This window comes from Salmo salar, chromosome ssa14 (assembly GCF_905237065.1).
Source record: "Salmo salar chromosome ssa14, Ssal_v3.1, whole genome shotgun sequence".
NCBI lineage: Eukaryota > Metazoa > Chordata > Actinopteri > Salmoniformes > Salmonidae > Salmo > Salmo salar.
Genome location: NC_059455.1, coordinates 66538848 through 66559252, shown reverse-complemented (window position 1 = coordinate 66559252; position 20405 = coordinate 66538848). Strand labels below are relative to the sequence as shown.

The 20405-nt window shown below is 42.5% G+C and overlaps 1 protein-coding gene across 3 annotated transcripts; it reads right to left on the bottom strand.

Moving 5' to 3' along the window:
• Nucleotides 1–203: 203 nt before the first annotated feature.
• vps45 (vacuolar protein sorting 45 homolog (S. cerevisiae)) lies at nucleotides 204–18641 on the bottom strand. 3 transcript variants are annotated; one of them, XM_014141506.2, is made up of 15 exons: nucleotides 18363–18641; nucleotides 17782–17916; nucleotides 17011–17071; nucleotides 13853–13932; nucleotides 13493–13561; nucleotides 13167–13304; nucleotides 12980–13090; nucleotides 12359–12493; nucleotides 11681–11794; nucleotides 11280–11447; nucleotides 8765–8923; nucleotides 7471–7578; nucleotides 7235–7356; nucleotides 6904–7035; nucleotides 216–924 (listed from the first exon to the last, which is right to left on the bottom strand). In XM_014141506.2, the coding sequence occupies exons 1-15, from the start codon at nucleotides 18453–18455 to the stop codon at nucleotides 840–842; spliced, it is 1710 nt and encodes a 569-aa protein (XP_013996981.1). In that variant the 5' UTR covers nucleotides 18456–18641; the 3' UTR covers nucleotides 216–839.
• Nucleotides 18642–20405: the final 1764 nt, after the last annotated feature.

Here is a 20405-nt window from a genome sequence, read left to right as displayed (position 1 = left end):
AGGTTTAGCATAATGGAATTGGATGAGGGAACAGGATTATGTTATCATTATTGATCTAAGGGGGAAAGTCGTGCACAATAACACTACATATGAATGAAATCAAAACAGTCAGGGCTATTTCCATCAACTGCCACACGAAATGGGTGATGGGAAGGAAAATCGATTACACCATAACAAGAAACTTGTACAATCCCAAAGATAAATGAGGGACACACAATATTTCACTCTTTATTGGTATTTTCTTTAAAATATTCACACAGTCATTTCAAAATCAATAGGTTTGGACAACATGTACATAGCATGTGGAAATGTACATAGGCAAGGAAGAAAAACATACACCGTACATATTGTAATCTTAGAGAGAAATGGTTGACATTTGTGGGCCCATTTATTCACTTTTAAGATAAACAAGACTAAAAAGTCGTGTCACTTCTGTTCTCAGTTATTAAATAAGGGTCTAATATAAGACTGGAGTTTTCAACTTTAATTTAAGAGGAAATGTGACATTGCAATAGGTTGAAATGTTAGACACTAACATTGAGAGTGTTCCGTTCAGTCACAAGTCAGCCACTGGGTAACCTAGCTACGTGTGGAACAGATCGTTTTAGTACCCAGGGTTAGGTAACCTGGCTGTCTAATTGGGTTACATGTTCATTTGGTTGGAGGTAATTGGCCCAGTTACAAGTTTTTAAGGGGTTGATAAAGAGTCCAGCAGTGTAGTGGTGACAGCTGAGCACACTGGAATGTTTAGTGGGACGCCTTCATGAATTAAAGCATGGGCTAGTGATACCAATAAGGAACGGACACAAGATATCGTGGGGGGGGGTGACGACAAACATTCAGCGTCTGTTTGGATGACCACCCGCCCTCTGCACCCTCTCGGCCTGGCCTGCACCTTTCGTCAATGTCACCTCCTCCAGGAAGCTGTGCGAGAGGGCAGAAAAGGAACATATCATTCCGTTAGTTCCTTACGAGTTGAGAGAAGCATGAGCAGTACATCAACATCTCTGTGACTCTCAAAATACATATTCATCTAAAAACAGAAGCCAATATGACAGACACGATTACCTAAGTCCCAGCCCTGTGACACTGACACACACACACACACACACACACACACGCCTCTGGGTGTAGATCATGGTTCAAATGTTCCACACGCTGCGGCTATGATAAAAAAGCATGGGACGTGCCGTCACAGCCAACACTAAAGGGTTACTAAATAACGTGTAAGTAGATGTCAGAAGAAGAAGTCTAGTTCAGTGCGCAGGCACTGTATCTCAGTGCTTGAGGCGTCACTACAGACAACCCGGCCGTGATTGGGAGTCCCATAGGGCGGTGCACAAATTGGCCAAGCATCGTCTGGGTTTGGCCGTCATTATACATAAGAATTTGTTCTTAATTGACTTGCCTAGTTAAATAGAAAATGAATAAAAGAAAAATGAATGTGCATTGTTATTTTCAGATCATGGACCCAACCTCCCAAGCAACACACACAAACAACACCCAGAAGAGTTGGAAGCCAGGGCCAGCCAGGCAGGAGGGCAACAACTTGCCCTGACCCCCTCTGCAACCTATGGGTTAAGTGCCTTACTCAATGTCACATCGGCAGGAGACGGTATCTAGATGGCATCTATTTTGGATACCTAGAATCTGCCCTAAGAGCTAAACTATAAAACTGGCAGAATGTTTATCTCAAACTTAATGAAAATACAGCTAGCAGCATAGAAGTGAAATATGAACATGTGACAGCGTCAACATCAGCTTATATAAACAAGCCTGCTCGTGACAGGCAAAACAGAGGAGACAACGTCACGACACTAAAATGTAAACTCATATATAGCGAGAATCAGCATTTCACTAGGATGGGACAGCAACGGCACGCTAAAAAAGAAACCTCACAACACAGGTGCACCCATTACCTTTAACAGCACAACAGTGACTGCTGCAGTACAACACGAAACGCCTCAGGACCAGAGAAAGACGGTTGCAAGTTGAAATTTAAGACAGTGTTACATAACCTGGTGTGGGAGACACTTCACCTGAGGGGCATCAGCAAGCGCTCCGCTATAAAATGTGAAAGACGTGGCCAAGGAGCATCATCACTCAGCACATACAGTAGGTGCTGCTTAGCAACCGGGTGATGAAATAGCACTGCAAACAGGGAGCGTTGGTCTCTCTTGGCTAAATCACTGCTCAGGTAAGACCTGGTCAATCTCAGCCTGCTCGGGTTGGAATTTCATCAACAGTTGACGAGGACCACTAAGTTGTCATATAACCGGGAGAAAAATGTATGGTTTGACATATGTGTGTGTGTGTGCGTGTGTCCAGACCCCGTGATGAAAGAGAAGAGGGGCGATCCCACACAGGAGTGTCAGAAGGGGCATCACAAAAAGAGCACGGACGCATCTCCTGAGCACCACCGTGTTACGTAATCACACAATGTTCTATTCAGCTCAGCCTGAGAGAGAAAGATATATAGATGTATACAATTATTTATTCAGCCAACACAGCCAGTCAGACAGAGAGATAAGAGAGTCAGACAAAGAGAAAGATAGAGATGTTGCAGGAGAGGTGAAGGGAGAGGCGGAGAGGCTGAGTGTAGAGAGAACCCTCATTCAGCAAAAACAGTCAGAGAGAAATAGAGAGAGAGAGAGAGTCAAGAAAGAACTGCTTTTCAGAGAAAGGGCCTTGATTCCACATCTTCGCACTACACAAAGAACAACTAAGGTTCAAAAGAGGAATGCAAGCTGAATTACTCTTCAGGCGACTCCATTGCAACCATGGGGTAACATGGACATAGTAAACCATACAGAACACAACTAATATCCTTAGTCGTCATCAAAAAAAGTTTACCCCCATTTATATTTATTTTACCTTTATTTAACTAGGCAAGTCAGTTAAGAACAAATTCTTATTTTCAATGACAGCCTAGGAACAGTGGGTTAACTGCCTTGTTCAGGGGCAGAAAGACAGATTTTTACCTTGTCAGCTCGGGGATTTGATCTTGCAACCTTTCGATTACTAGTCCAACGCTCTTACCACTAGGCTACCTGCCGCCCCATGAGTAGAACAGTTACAGAAAGGGACATTTTACACAACATTTTTTTTTGAATGAGTGAAATGGTTATCGAGTAAAATTCCCCTTTAACATAGGTGAAGTTATTTCAGTAAATTTAATAAAAACCGAAATGCTGAAACTTTAACATTAGTGAAGTCATTACAGAAAACGGCATTCAAATGTGGCCTACACTGTACGTACAGAACACTGACTCCCAGAACACTGACTCCCAGGTGACCCCGAGTCGATATTCACGTCATAAGAAGGAATTCCCCTCAATCACAAATTGGGGAAAGCAAACATTATTTTCCAACTTCGTTGTCGATTTTTTGTTATATAGAAATAACAAAATATGTAAAAGAAAAAGATGCTGTGTTGTTCAATGTACATGCTCAAAACAGCTCAAATAAGCAAAGAGAAACAACAATCCATCACTACTTTAAGACATGAAGGTCAGTCTATCCAGAAAATGTCAAGAACTTTGAAGTGTCTTCAAGTGCAGTCGCAAAAAACATCAAGCGCAATGATGAAACTGGCTCTCATAAGGACCATCACAGAAAAGGAAGACCCAGAGTTACCTCTGCTGCAGAGGATAAGTTAATTAGAGTTACCAGCTTCAGAAATTTCAGCCCAAGTAAATGCCTCGCAGAGTTCAAGTAACAGATATATCTCAACATCAACTGTTCAGAGGAGACTGTGTGAATCAAGCCTTCATGGTCGAATTGCTGCAAAGAAACCACTACTAAAGGACACCAATAAGAAGAGACTTGCTTGGGCCAAAAAACACAAGCAATAGACATTAGACCGGTGGAAATATGTCCATTGGTCTGATGAGTCCAAATTTGAGACAATCATTTGTTTTTCAACATGACAATGGCCCAACACACCTCCAGGCTGTGTAAGGGCCATTTGACCAAGAAGGAGAGTGATGGAACGCTGCATCAGATGACCTGGCCTCCATAATCACCCGACCTCAACCCAATTGAGATGGTTAGGGATGAGTTGGACCACAGAGTGAAGGAAAAGCAGCCAACAAGTGCTCAGTATATGTGGGAAGTCCTTCAAGACTGTTGGAAAAGCATTCCTCATGAAGCTGGTTGAGAGAATGCCAAGAGTGTGCAAAGCTGTCATCAAAGCAAAGGGTGGCTACTTTGAAGAATCTAAAATATACACTGCTCAAAAAAATAAAGGGAACACTTAAACAACACAATGTAACTCCAAGTCAATCACACTTCTGTGAAATCAAACTGTCCACTTAGGAAGCAACACTGATTGACAATACATTTCACATGCTGTTGTGCAAATGGAATAGACAACAGGTGGAAATTATAGGCAATTAGCAAGACACCCCCAATAAAGGAGTGGTTCTGCAGGTGGGGAACACAGACCACTTCTCAGTTCCTATGCTTCCTGGCTGATGTTTTGGTCACTTTTGAATGCTGGCGGTGCTTTCACTCTAGTGGTAGCATGAGACGGAGTCTACAACCCACACAAGTGGCTCAGGTAGTGCAGCTCATCCAGGATGGCACATCAATGCGAGCTGTGGCAAGAAGGTTTGCTGTGTCTGTCAGCGTAGTGTCCAGAGCATGGAGGCGCTACCAGGAGACAGGCCAGTACATCAGGAGACGTGGAGGAGACCGTAGGAGGGCAACAACCCAGCAGCAGGACCGCTACCTCTGCCTTTGTGCAAGGAGGAGCAGGAGAAGCACTGCCAGAGCCCTGCAAAATGACCTCCAGCAGGCCACAAATGTGCATGTGTCTGCTCAAACGGTCAGAAACAGACTCCATGAGGGTGGTCTGAGGGCCCGACGTCCACAGCTGGGGGTTGTGCTTACAGCCCAACACCGTGCAGGACGTTTGGCATTTGCCAGAGAACACCAAGATTGGCAAATTCGCCACTGGCGCCCTGTGCTCTTCACAGATGAAAGCAGGTTCACACTGAGCACATGTGACAGACGTGACAGAGTCTGGAGACGCCGTGGAGAACGTTCTGCTGCCTGCAACATCCTCCAGCATGACCGGTTTGGCGGTGGGTCAGTCATGGTGTGGGGTGGCATTTCTTTGGAGGGCCGCACAGCCCTCCATGTGCTCGCCAGAGGTAGCCTGACTGCCATTAGGTACCGAGATGAGATCCTCAGACCATTTTGTTGTCAGCACATTCAACTATGTAAAGAAAAAAGTATTTAATAAGATTATTTCTTTCATTCAGATCTAGGATGTGTTGTTTAAGTGTTCCCTTTATTTTTTTGAGCAGTATATTTTGATCTGTTTAACACTTTTTTGGTTACTACATGATTCTATATGGGTTATTTCATAGTTTTGATGTCTTAACTACTATTCTACAATGTAGAAAATTGTAAAAATAAAAAATAAAACTGGAATGAGTAGGTGTGTCCAAACTTTTGACTGGTACTGTATATATGTGATGAAACACTGAATTTGGCCTTACTACTATTAGCCCACAGAAATGCATTGAATAACAGATTCATACATGGGAAAAAAATAGTAAAAAATCAAAAGGAAGTTTATTTTAAATTCTCTGTCCTATATCTGAGTGCTATTAGTAAGATCAGGGAATGATTATATATATTTTTTTACCCATATTAAACAAAGAAATTAGCACTAAACTACATCCATATACACTGAGTGTACAAAACATTATGCACATACTTCTTTAACCTGTTTCCTCCCTTTCATCTACACTGATTGAAGTGGATTTAATAAGTGACATCAATAAGGAATCGTCCATGACAGACTGACCAGGTGAAGCCAGGTGAAAGCTATGATCCCTTATTGATGTCACTTATTAAATCCACTTCAATCAGTGTAGATGAAGGGGAGGAAACAGGTTAAAAGAAGTATTTTGAAGCCCTGAAACAATTGAGAAATTGATTGGGTATGTGTGCCATTCAGAGGGTGAATGGGCAAGACAAAATATTGAAGTGCCTTTGAACAGGGTATGGCAGTAGGTGCCAGGCACACCGGCTTCTGTCAAGAACTGCAACGCTGCTGGGTTTTTCACGCTGAACAGATTCCCGTGTGTATCAAAAATGGTCCACCACCCAAAAGACATCCAGCAAACTTGACACTGTAGGAAGCACTGGAGTCAACATGGGCCAGCATCCCAGCGGAACACTTGACACCTTGTAGAGTCCATGCTCCGACGAATTGAGGCTGTTCTGAGGGCAAAAGGGGGTGCAACTCAATATTAGGAAGGTATTGGACATCCTGTGGACATCCTAGAAGAAATAAAAACTCCGAAATGGACATGTTTATGAGAGTCTCACCGTTCCATAGAGGGGTCATATTCGTGTGTAGCCCAAACTGCTCGGATGCTACAGACAGACTTCAGCAGATTGGTGGTACCGACTTCAGACGAGTCCCGTGACACTTGTGGGGTCGTAGAGCAAAACGGAGAACACCATCGTATTCGGGAGAGTCTCATCTGTCCATAGTGGTCATATTAGTTAGGCCAAACCGTTCCTGACGCTACAGAAGTATTCGTGAGAATAGCGATTTTCGGGATGTCTCATGGTCTGACAAACACTGCTGTAGCTCGGCCACCTTCCACCGCAGATGCGGAAAGCCACCATTGGTGGATGCAGTGGATTGCGACGCATCCCATGCAAAATACAGACATCTCCATCTTACAAAGACGGATTTTAACAGGGATGTTTTTATTATGCTAATTAGATTTCCGCAGGGCAGGAACATTGACTCTAAGGGGTTAAGCCATTTTGATCATATGTGTTGACCTGGTATCAAATAATGGATGTCTAATGGCTATGTCTGGATGTAATTTGACTGAGGCAAAAAGGTCACGAGGTATGGTTGATGATTCTGACCTCTTGGTGTTGTGGATGGTGGTACCGCCCAGTACGATCCGAACCCCAGGCACGGTGCGGTTCAGGTTATAGATCGCCAGTGCCTCCTCATAGGTGGCCCCTCCGATGATGAAGACTATGATATCCTGTGGCCTGAAGAGGAAATACATGGTAACCCCTGATAGGCTATCATCTGGCTGGGGTAATCCAATAATGGTGATGAACCGTAAGCCTATCCGTGCTCATACACACAGTATATGTGTTTTTACATATCAGTAACAGTGTGTGTGTTTGGCTATACAGGTGTAGGGTCTGAGGTTGTGTCTAAGTGTGTGTGTGTGTGTCACTCTACCTGTCTCTAAGGGAGCTGGGTCCTAAGTAGGGGAACTGACTGTCCTTCAGCCTCCCCTTAATCAGCTGGTCCAAGGTCTCCTGCAGTAACGGTGCATGCTGCGTGTACACATTCTCAACTCCCTGGAGACACGCACACACACAAAACAAAGGTGTTTTATTAGAAACTGGTCGAGAATGGCTAGATGGACACAACTCCAGCTAGTATCGGTCTAAATTATGGAGAGAATGGTGTACCTTCAGCCCCTTGAAGAACTGTTTGGTGATGGCGACTGCATCTTGGGGGTTGACAAGGTCACTTCCTCTCACCCTCTTCCCTCCATACTCCACCATGGACGTTACCATCTGAGGTAAAAGATTAAACAGGATAAACAGGCATACGTTGATTCTTCTAACCTGGTTTTCACCTAGATTGGTGAGACATACATCAAACATACTGTATTGTACATTGTTGAGTTGAACGTATATTTATTTATCCTCACAGAGGCATTGACAAATCCCAAAATAATAACATCCTCCACATAATATATAGACAGGAACAACAACAGTATCCAGTCCTCATATTGCCAAGGGCCAGGTAGTATCCAGTCCTCATATTGCCAAGGGCCAGGTAGTATCCAGTCCTCATATTGCCAAGGGCCAGGTAGTATCCAGTCCTCATATTGCCAAGGGCCAGGTAGTATCCAGTCCTCATATTGCCAAGGGCCAGGTAGTATCCAGTCCTCATATTGCCAAGGGCCAGGTAGTATCCAGTCCTCATATTGCCAAGGGCCAGGTAGTATACAGTCCTCATATTGCCAAGGGCCAGGTAGTATCCAGTCCTCATATTGCCAAGGGCCAGGTAGTATCCAGTCCTCATATTGCCAAGGGCCAGGTAGTATACAGTCCTCATATTGCCAAGGGCCAGGTAGTATACAGTCCTCATATTGCCAAGGGCCAGGTAGTATACAGTCCTCATATTGCCAAGGGCCAGGTAGTATACAGTCCTCATATTGCCAAGGGCCAGTTAGCATACAGTCCTCATATTGCCAAGGGCCAGGTAGTATACAGTCCTCATATTGCCAAGGGCCAGTTAGCATACAGTCCTCATATTGCCAAGGGCCAAGTAGTATACAGTCCTCATATTGCCAAGGGCCAAGTAGTATACAGTCCTCATATTGCCAAGGGCCAGGTAGTATACAGTCCTCATATTGCCAAGGGCCAGGTAGTATCCAGTCCTCATATTGCCAAGGGCCAGGTAGTATCCAGTCCTCATATTGCCAAGGGCCAGGTAGTATCCAGTCCTCATATTGCCAAGGGCCAGGTAGTATACAGTCCTCATATTGCCAAGGGCCAGGTAGTATACAGTCCTCATATTGCCAAGGGCCAGGTAGTATACAGTCCTCATATTGCCAAGGTCCAGGTAGTATACAGTCCTCATATTGCCAAGGGCCAGGTAGTATACAGTCCTCATATTGCCAAGGGCCAGGTAGTATACAGTCCTCATATTGCCAAGGTCCAGGTAGTGGTACAGTATAGAATGTTCCCTTACCCTGCAATGCCTCTCTGACACGCCCTTCCTGTTGAGCTCCTCCATGAGGCCCGGCAGGATGCTGCTGCTGTGTCTCTCGTAGCGCAGTGCGTACAGCATCACCAGGCGTACCGCGTCCATCTCGCTCACCCGCGGGTTCTGCAGCAGCCGACGCACGTTCTGCAGAAAAACAGGGAGTATATTTTACATAGCCTTTAATACAGACTTAAATTCTTTATTTTTCAATGATAATTCACTATGATTTCTATGTGCAGTGTTTTACTGTATTCTGAAAGTCACTATTATTGTTACAAGTGGCCAAGTCAATATACAATACAGCAGTAGGCTGTATTCTTCTTCAACAAACAGGGAAAATGGTGTATTTTATGCTTTTATGTGAACTGTGTGTGTTATGGTATAATAAAGCATTGAGATGAGCCCCCTCCAAAAAAAAAACATGTGATGTCACATTTTAATTTTTGACAGTGATAGGACCCCTACATTTGCATATTGGGCAGTTCGGTCTGGTGCCTGCTCTTTGTCTACCACATGTCATGTCTATTTCAGGCCTGTGTCTGGTCAGTGTCTAGTCTCTGCCTGGTTCATATTTCACTTGTGTTTCATCTACATACAGTATCTAGTAGTGTGATTCTAGTCAGTCTCTGGCACCAAGTCAGTGCAGAGCAGGGTTGTAGTGTTGATTCATTTCAACAGCCAATTGAGGAAATTCTATTGGTAATAATAGAAATGTGTTTCCTAAAGTATCTAGTAGTGGGATTCTAGTCAGTCTCTGGCACAGGTAAATTGAAAAATAAAATACAGTGCATTCGGAAAGTATTCAGACCCCTTGACTTTATCCACATTTTGTTACGCTACAGCCTTATTCTAAAATGTATCAAATTAATGCTTTTCCTCATCAATCTACACACAATACCCCATAATGACAAAGCAAAAACAGGTTTTTATAAATGTTAGCAAATTTATTAAAAATGAAAAACAGAAATACCTTATTTGCATAGGTATTCATACCCTTTGCTACGAGACTCGAAATTGAGCTCAGGTGCATCCTGTTTCCATTGATCATCCTTGAGATATTTCTACAACTTGATCAGAGTCCACCTGTGGTACATTCAATTGATTGCACATGATTTGGAAAGGCACACACCTGTCTATATAAGGTCCCACAGTTGACAGTGCATGTCAGAGCAAAAACCAAGCCATGAGGTCAAAGGAATTGTCCGTAGAGCTCCGAGACAGGCTTGTGTTGAGGCACAGACCTGGGGAAGGGTACCAAAACATTTCTGCAGCATTGAAGGTCCAAGAACACAGTGGCCTCCATCATTCTTAAATGGAAGAAGTTTGGAACCACCAAGAATCTTCCTAGAGCTGTCTGCCTGGCCAAACTGAGCAATCGGGGGAGAATGGCCTTGGTCAGGGAGGTGATCAAGAACCCGATGGTCACTCTGACAGAGCTCACATGACAGCCCGCTTAGAGTTTGCCCAAAGGCACCTAAAGACTCTCAGACCATGAGAAACAAGATTCTCTGGTCTGATGAAACCAAGATTTAACTCTTTGGCCGGAATGCCAAGCATCACGTCTGGAGGAAACCAGGCACAGGTTGGGGTAAAGGTTCACCTTACAAAAGTACAACAGCCAAGACAACGCAGGAGTGGCTTTGGGACAAGTCTCTGAATGTCCTTGAGTGGCCCAGCCAGAGCCCGGACTTGAACCCGATCAAACATCTCTGGAGACGTGAAAATAGCTGTGCAGCGACGCTCCCCATCCAACCTGACAGAGCTTGAGAGGATCTGCAGAGAATGGGAGAAACTCCCCAAATACAGGTGTGCCAAACTTGTAGCGACATACCAAAGAAGACTGTAATCGATGCCAAAGGTGCTTCAACAAAGTACTGAGTAAAGAGTCTGAATACATATGGAAATGTCATATCAGTGTTTTATTTTTAATACTTTTCTAAAAACCTGGTTTTGCTTTGTCATCACTGGGAATTGTGTGTAGATTGATGAGGGAAAAAAGCGATTTAATCAATTTTAGAATAAGGCAGTAACGTAACAAAGTCTAGGGGTCTGAATACTTTCCGAATGCACTGTCATTTGAAATAAAAGGCAAATCCACAATTCCTAAATGGTGATTAAAGTCAATACCTGAATAAAATGTAATTTTACTGTATGAATTGTGGAAATTGGCCTGAAAGGGATACTTCAGGATTTTGTCAATGAGGCTCTTTATCCACTTCCCCAGAGTCAGATGAACTTGTGGATACCATTTTTGTCTCTGTGTCCATTATGAAGGAAGTTCCAGGGAGTTTCTCAAGCCAATGCTAACTAGCATTAGCGCAATGACTGGAAGTCTATGGGTATCTGCTAGCATGCGCTAACACTAGTTAGCATTGGTTTGCAAACTTAACTCTTAACTTCCTTCATACTGGACACAGAGAAATAACTCTGAGGATGTAAAAGGAAGGACCTCATTGCCAAAACCCCAAAGTATCCCTTTAACTACAGAGCAGAGTCTTACCTGTGATGCGCTTGAGTGGTCATTCTGGCAGGCCAGCTCCTGCTCCAGCTCTGACACCTCCATCAGGTGCCTCTCGCTCACCAGGCGAGACAGCTCGCCCACCACAGTCACGTGCTTCGACACTGTGCCCGACATCTTTTTGAACTGGGGGTAGTTGTCTACAAACGCCTGCAGAGAAAAACAGAGGGAATTATTAAAAAGAAGAAAGAAAACAAAGATTTCTTAAACTTGCAGCAATTATTTATAGTTTGTATCATTATTGGAATTAAGAAATAATTTATCTAATTCCGAGTGGTTATTAACCAATGAGGCTGAGACGTATTAGTGGTTCTAAATGAGCAACTGCTACAGGACATGCTGGGAAATTGAGTTCTTGTGGGACTACAGTGCCCAGGTCTCACCTTCATATCAGAGATGGACTCCAGCTTCTGTTGCTCCTTGGGCTTCTTCTTCTGAAAGTCCTCCATCAGGTTCTTGATGTTTGTGCCAATCTCTCCAAAGTTCAGGTACAGATTCTGATAAGAGAATGTGAGAGTGAATTGGAAGTTGTCAGCCAACATCTGTCCCTGTCGGAATTCTTTAACCTTCCCCATTGACCGGCTGCTACACATTCCGCCATTTTTTTCCTTCAGAGTCTTCTTAAAGTGGGTTGCTGGCCAGCGTTCCTAACCTTTAGGCTAGGGATCATCAGCTAGATTAAGCCACAGGCCGATTTTTTCTTGAGCGGATGGTCAGAGGGCCATAACATAATTACAAAAAATGTGTAGACTGCAAATTGACCTGCAAGAAGCCCAAATAGATATAACATTTGACGGAAACATAATAATTTCAAACCTTGCTTAGATATGTGATCATATACAAATGTATCTATTATGCGTGGGAATAGTTTGGAACAGATTTCCAAAATTAAAATCGCTTGGTGCTAAAATACTGGTGTTTTTACAGAAATGTATGTCCTGCATTAAGAAAATAACATTTGGGAAACCCTGCTATAGGCTACCAGCCAGCCAGCCCAATGGGACCATTTCAAAGCCAAAGGGCACATTTGTGCAGAATTGGAACCAGCCCTAGAGACTCACATTGGCATAGAACTCATCGTTCTCTGCAGACAGCACCACCTCCTTCAGTTCCTTGCTGATCCCTGGGACTCTGGATAGGTCAATGCGGTTGTTGTTGAGGCCAAGCAGCTCGTGCACCATGGCCTGGTATGTCCACTAGAGGGAGCAGGGAAACAAACAATGAAACCAAAATGAAACCTACAATTAAATAAAGTTAATGTCATCTCTAAATTCCTTCAGCGATGAAGGGTGTATGTGGTTTTCATCAATTGACTAGCTTGTCTAATGTGAGCTAAAGATTGGTGCATTAGCTGTGACACAAAGGGCCTTGAGTACATGACCTAGTTTACAGTGCAGGTTGCAGGCTTGGTAAATGTACAAGACTCTGCTGCCCCCGAGTGATCAGAGGCTGCAGTACACATCAGAATGATGTGAATATACTGTATGTATGTAGTATGACTATAACGACCTGGTCATTGCCTATCTTTTTGTAAAAATGTAGCCTGGGTTCCCAACTGATAAAATAGAAATGTATTTTCTATTAGTTCCCCCAAAAATTCAGATAACACTTAGTTTCCCTTAGTTCTGGAGCATTTACTTCTGTTGTGCATACTGAACACAACCCTGACTCTTAGTTCTGACCTGGTTGAGTAGTGGGGTGATGGCGTCATCGCTGCGGTCCAAGATGAGCAGGAGAGGAGGCACCTCTGTCTTCCTGAAGTCAAACAGCTCATACTCCTTGGTGATGATTTGCTGAGGGAGGAGATGGGTAGTGAGATTGCGCATGTGTGTGTGCGCGTGTGATAGGTGTGCATGTGATATTAGTCACCTTCACGCTCTCTCCCAGTCGCTTGGCCATGTCTGAGGACAGCTGGTAGCGGATCATGGGACATTTCTTCAGGGCCAGCAGCACAGAGGTCAGACCCTGGGTGGTACGTGGCAGGAGAGTTGGCTCCCAGCTACGACCCTGCAATACACACACCCACACAGTATGAGATATGAATGCACTCTGTAAATAGATCCAAAATCCAGAGGGAACATGACATGCGCAGAGACAAATAGAAAACGTTCATCTAAAATCAATGCAGATGAATAATGGGTCACTTTATAAATTGTCACATATCCAAAGCGTCATGGCCTATTTGCATGTCTTACCCTTGCCACACCACTGAGGTTGAGGGAGAAAAGGTGTGGGTTCACAGCAATAAAGTCTCCATAGAACTCCTGCAGTCATATGAGAGAACTTGAGTTATTCGTTTCCAGTTTAAAATGTCAAAGGATATCACATACTTATTTCTACTATTACAAGACTACATGTAACGTAAAGGGGTTCTAACTAGAAGTAGAAATGATACAACATTTAGATTTAGCACAAGTAGGAAAAACCTATGGACCATCATTCTACCAACAAAAAAACTATACAAATAAAAGTCCAGAATAGTAAAAAAGAAAATAAAAGTTGGGTACCTAACGTATGGTTCCTGTACTACAGTACTGCCCTTAGTGTTAATTTACCTGCACTTCTGCGACCACCTCCTGTTCATCCGCCTCGGCCAGGGCTTTTATCTCACTCTTACTGATGACGTTGCTGAAGTCTAGAAAGGATTATGAGGAGGATGTCACCCACACAGAAAAATATATTGGAATATATTTCAATAAAATCTGAATATACTTCAATATATTGAGGAAATGTATTGATCAAATATATAAATAAATAAAATATATGTACATATATTTGTAAAATATATGTGGAAAAAAAATACACATTCACAATCACAACCTTCTCTACCTCAATGATAACGTTGAGTCTCTATTGACCTCTGGTATCTTAGCATTAGGTTCCCAAAATGGCGTTTTGCATGCAAAAGTTGGATCATTGAGTTGTAGTTGAAAATAAATTCTGTAGCTTTTGAGGTATAGCCTACCTGCCACTTATGAAACATAGTAAAAAAAGAAATTAGGTGTTTTGAAAAGACACTTAACGTTTATGGACATCTTCATGTTATGGGTATGCTTTTCACCGGCAGGGACTGGGGAGTTTGTAAGGATCAAAATAAATAATAAAAGGAACAAAGCCCAGGTACAAGTTAGAGGAAACCCAACCTCAGTCTTCTGAAAACCTAACCCTGGGATAGGGTTTTACTTTTCTGCAGGACAATTATACAAATGTTAATGCCAAAGACCAGAATGGCTTTCCAAGAAGTGTTGACTGCTCCTGAGTGGTCTAGTCTCTGTCCTGACTTAATTCTGCTTAAAGAATCTGAGACAAGGTTTAAATATTGCTGTCCATCAATGATCCCCAACCAAATTGACTGAGCCTGAGACATTTTGACAAAAACGACAGATATATGTTCACCTTAGAGTTGTGCAAAGTTGGTAGAACTTTAATGAAATCTATTCACAGTTGAAATGGCTGCCAAAGGTGCTTCCACCAAGTATTAACTCAGGGGAGTGGCAACTTATCCAATTATGATACATCAGTTATTTTATTTCTTCATTTAGAAAAATGCATATTACTTTCACTTTCAAAATGTGGAGTAGGTTGTGTACATCTGTGGGGCGGCAGGTAGCCTAGTGGTTAGAGCGTTGGGCCAGTAACCGAAAGGTTGCTAGATCTAATCCCCAAGCTGACAAGGTAAAAATCTGTTGTTCTGCCCCTGAACAAGGCAGTTAACCCGTCATTAGTTAGGCAGTCATTGTAAATAACAATTTGCTCTTAACTGACTTGCCTAGGTAAAAAGGTAAAAAAATTAAATTATCTAATTTAGTCCCCTTTTAGAGGAAGCAAAATGTGAAAAGGTTTGATGCCTTTTTATTAGCATTGTATGTAGAAATACTGTATATGAAAACGGACAATTTTGTAATATATACACAGATATTTTTGTACATATATTTAAAAAAAAATTGTACATATATTAAAATATTTAGATATCTGTAATTTACAAACAATGCCTTCCGAAAGTATTCACACCCCTTGACTTTTTCCACGTTTTGTTACGTTACAGCCTTTTTCTAAAATGGATTAAATCAAATTAAAAACTCCTCAGCAATCTAAACACAATACCCCATAATGAAAAAGCAAAAACTGTTGTTTTTGTTGTGCAAATGTATAAAAAAACAAAAACATAAATACCTTATTTACATAAGTATACAGACCCTTTGCTATGAGACTCGAAATTGAGCTCAGATGCATCCTGTTTCCATTGATCATCCTTGAGATGTTTCTACAACTTGATTGGAGTCCACCTTTGATAAATTCTATTGATTGGACATGATTTGGAAAGGCACACACACCTGTCTATATAAGGTCCCACAGTTGACAGTGCATGTCAGAGCAAAAACCAAGCCTTGAGGTAGAAGGAATTGTCCGTAGAGCCCCGAGACAGGATTGTATCGAGGCATAGATCTGGGGAAGGGTACCAAAAATGTCTGCACCATTGAAAGTCCCCAAGAACACAGTGGCCCGTTCTTAAATGGAAGTTTGGAACCACCAAGACTCTTCCCAAAGCTGGCCGCCCAGCCAAACTGAGCAGTCGGGGGAGTAGGGCCTTGGTCAGGGAGGTGACCAAGAACCCGATGGTCACTCTGACATAACTCTAGAGTTCCTCAGTAGAGATGGAAGAACCTTCCAGAAGGAGTTTGCCAAAAGGCACCTAAAGGACTCTCAGACCATGAGAAACAAGATACTCTGATCTAATGAAACCAAGATTGAACTCCTTGGCCTGAATGCCAAGCGTCACGTCTGGAGGAAACCTAGCACCATACCTACGGTCAAGCATGGTGGTGGCGGCATCATACTGTGGGGATGGTTTTCAGCGGCAGGGACTGGGAGACTAGTCAGGATCGAGGCAAAAATGAACTGAGCAAAGTACAGAGAGATCCTTTATGAAAACCTGCTCCAGAGCTCTCAGACCTCAGACTGGGGCGAAGGTTCACCTTCCAACAGGACAACGACCCTAAGCACATAGCCAAGACAACGCAGGAGTGGTTTCAAGATAAGTCTCAATGTCCTTGAGTGACCCAGCCAGAGCCCGGACTTGAACCCGACCGAACATCTCTGGAGAGATCTGAAAATAGCTGTGCAGCAACGATCCTCATCCAACCTGACAGAGCTTGAGAGGATCTGCAGAAAATAATGGGATAAAACCCCCAAATACAGGTGTGCCGAGCTTGTAACGTCATACCCAAGAAGACTCAAGGCTGTAATTGCTGCCAATGGTGCCTCAACAAAGTACTGAGTAAAGGGTCTGAATACTTATGTAAATGTTATATTTCATGAAAAATTTTAAAAAATTACAAATTTGAAAAAATGTATAAAACCTGTATTTGCTTTGTCATTATGGTGTATTGTTTGTAGATTGATGAGGGGGGAAAAATAAGGCTGTAACCTAACAAAATGTGGAAAAGGTCAAGGGGTCCGAATACCTTCCAACGGCACTGTACATGTTGTTAAAGCATGTGTCAATATATAATTTTTCAGTATGGGCAATTGCCGTCACCATGAGCTGTCATAATTCGCGGTTGATGCATGGGCAAACAATTTTGAGTCTATAGTTCTAAACCATATAAATAAGATCTTAGTCCTTGTTATCTGTATTTGATCTATCTAAAAACATTCACAAGAATCAGAACATTGAACCACATGATTTGAACAACAGTGCAGAAATCCTTACAGATGAAGTAGACACTGTACTTGGGTCGCCGGAGCTCCTGTATCAGATTTTCCACATTCTCCTGTAATGAGGGCAGAGAGAAAGTCAGGGGTGTCATACAAATCCAAAATTGAGCACAACTAAAGTCCTTTGCCTCCAAATAGTGCATAGTGTATGGATGCAATGCAATATGCAGTGTACATTCGGTATAGGTACAATAAAGCAGTTGAAATATGCATTCATACAGTTGTGGATGGACACAATCCAGTAGATACAGAATATGTAGGCTAAAGTCTTAAAGGCCCAGTGCAGTCAAAAACATGATTTTTCCTGTGTTTAATATATATTTCCACACTATGAGGTTGGAATAATACTGTGAAATTGTGAAAAAGATTATCCCTTTTAGTGTAGGAGCTGTTTGAAAAGACCGCCTGAGTCAGTTTTGCTGGGATGGAGTTTTGGCCTTCCATGGTGACGTCATCACACAGTAAATTAGTTAATAGACCAAGAAGAAAGTTCCTCTCTGCTAATAACAGCTAATTTTCTGTTTTCCCCTCCCCACTCAGACCACTTTGAGACAGTCCTAGCTAAATTCATGCTTGAGAAATTGCCTTGCTTGAGATATTGCTAAGAAGTTATTTGTTTGTTTTTTACCATTTTAATTGAAAACAATCATATAAAGTTACTTAGTTGTTACCCAGATAGGATTTGATATGGAGATAAAAACAGATGAATTTGACTTTTAATGCAGAGCAAAGTATGGCTACAATGTGTATACAGCGACTGGGGCACCTTGGTTGGCCTGAGGAAGCAGATGGCTTTGAGGTGCTTCATGTTGTCTCGATTCTGTGAGTCGATTCTTTCGAACAGGTAGACCTCCTTCTGTAGGATCTCAGATTGAGTGTAGACCACACTGACGATGCTGGTCTGATGAGACAAACACAAACAAATAGGCATATGATGCAGTACATTCCTTTTTACCTGAGCCAGAGATTTGCTGAGAGATGAATGAGATTCATTATTTTCCTTCCATGACATGTTGTGACAGCTGAAAGGTTACAGTCCTGAATATGGTCTGGAGTCCAAATTATGCAGTCCTATCCACATTTGTGTATCCACTTCTCTGTTTTTCCTATGCAACTTCCAATGGGAGTAGCCGCTGACAGTATGACATTATCAAAAATCTTGGTTCTCCTATCTATATTATTAACATTTCTCAGGAATTGTTGAATAATTCAAGGTTCTGTCCCTTCAACGTGTCTGTCTCTGATAGACAATGGATAGCAACAAAAGTAACCTGATACATTGTAACCACTGTAACGTTACATCGTTATAACTACTACATTGTAACCATTCTCGCTACAATTACTTACCGTCTCTTTATCCATGAGCAGAACCTTCATCCCTGGTCCGCTGTTTTCTATCATTTTGGAGATATACTGCTTGACAGCAAGTGTTACATTCATTTTGACAATGTTCTAAAATGCTAATGACGGCAGCTTGAAAAATACACAAAGGCCGAATTGTATTCGGTAAAAGTATCTTATACCAGGTAACGTTTGGTCAAATTAAACTATTGTTGACAAATGTTCAGCTCAGCTGAGGTTGGTTACAGCTGTCTGCTTCGAAATGAACCTCGAGATACATTTCCGGGTGAAGAATTGGTTAACTGGTCCAGGACCAGTTTGTAGAGCAAACGCACAGGCAAAAGCATTAACTGAGCATGCATTTCACTGATCCGAAGTCAGCATGTGTTTGTTATATCCCACAATGCACCGCTAATTGTTTAACGACGAGGACGTCTTTTTGGTAAGGGAAAACCAATCAAATGAAAGATTTTGTTATTAAACAACTTCTGAAAACATTGCTAAATATTGAGATGTACAAATAGCATATCATTTATTACAGTCTTTAAAGTAAGTAACCATCTTTACAGGTAGTTTAACTAAACAAAATAACTGTGGTGTATGAATTGAAAACATGAAAAATACAGATTTTTATTACATTCGTCAGTCTATTCAACAGCATGAAGACCATTGTAACAATAATAAACTGCAATGCAATTCAATACAGTAAAAAAATGTGATCAAAACATACTGTATTATAATAAAACATGATACAAGCATTGATGCGTTTGTATTTTCCCACAATATAAACTCAGCAAAAAAAGAAAGTCCCTTTTTCAGGACCCTGTCTTTCAAAGAAAATTCGTAAAAATCCAAATAACTTCACAGATCTTCATTGTAAAGGGTTTAAACACTGTTTCCCATGCTTGTTCAATGAACCATAAACAATTGATGAACATACACCTGTGGAACAGTTGTTAAGAAACTAATAGCTTACAGAAGGTAGGAAATTAAGGTCACAGTTATGAAAACTTAGGACACTAAAGAGGCCTTTCTACTGACTCTGAAAAACACCAAAAGAAAGATGCCCAGGGTCCCTGCTCATCTCCGTGAATGTGCCTTAGACATGCTGCAAGGAGGCATGAGGACTGCAGATGTGGCCAGGGCAATAAATTGCAATGTCCATACTGTGAGACCCCTAAGCGCTACAGGGAGACAGGACGGACAGCTGATCGTCCTCGCAGTGGCAGACCACGTGTAACAACACCTGCACAGGATCGGTACATCCGAACATTACACCTGCAGGACAGGTAAAGGATGGCAACAACAACTGCCCAAGTTACACCAGGAACGCACAATCCCTCCAACAGTGCTCAGACTGTCCGCAATAGACAGGACAGGACTGGCAAAAAGTGCTCTTCACTGACAAGTCGCGGTTTTGTCTCAACAGGGGTGATGGTCGGATTCGCATTTATTGTTGAAGGAATGCGCGTTACACCGAGGCCTGTACTCTGGAGCGGGATATGCCAGTAGTGTGCAAAACAGTCATCAAGGCAAAGGGTAGCTACTTTGAAGATTCTCAAATCTCAAATATATTGTGATTTGTTTAACACTTTTTTGGTTACTACATGATTCCATGTGTTTTGATTTGGAGGTGGAGGGTCCGTCATGGTCTGGGGCGGTGTGTCACAGCATCATCGAACTGAGCTTGTTGTCATGGCAGGCAATCTCAACGCTGTGCGTTACAGGGAAGACATCCTCCTCCCTCATCCTGACATGACCCTCCAGCATGACAATGCCACCAGCCATACTGCTCGTTCTGTGCATGATTTCCTGCAAGACAGGAATGTCAGTGTTCTGCTATGGCCAGCGAAGAGCCCGGATCTCAATCCCATTGAGCACGTCTGGGACCTGTTAGATTGGAAGGTGAGGGCTAGGGCCATTCTCCCCAGAAATGTCCAGGAACTTGCAGGTGCCTTGGTGGAAGAGTGGGGTAACATCTCACAGCAAGAACTGGCAAATATGGTGCAGTCCATGAGGAGGAGATGCACTGCAGTACTTAATGCAGCT

Excerpts from the sequence above, each read along its gene's own strand:
- vps45 (XM_014141506.2), bottom strand. The coding sequence starts at position 18,455 with ATGAATGTAACACTTGCTGTCAAGCAGTATATCTCCAAAATGATAGAA. Across the intron at positions 13,305-13,492 it reads ACCTCAGTGGTGTGGCAAGG|GGTCGTAGCTGGGAGCCAAC; the intron begins GTAAGACATGCA and ends TGTGTATTGCAG. Across the intron at positions 13,091-13,166 it reads GACTGGGAGAGAGCGTGAAG|CAAATCATCACCAAGGAGTA; the intron begins GTGACTAATATC and ends CTCCTCCCTCAG.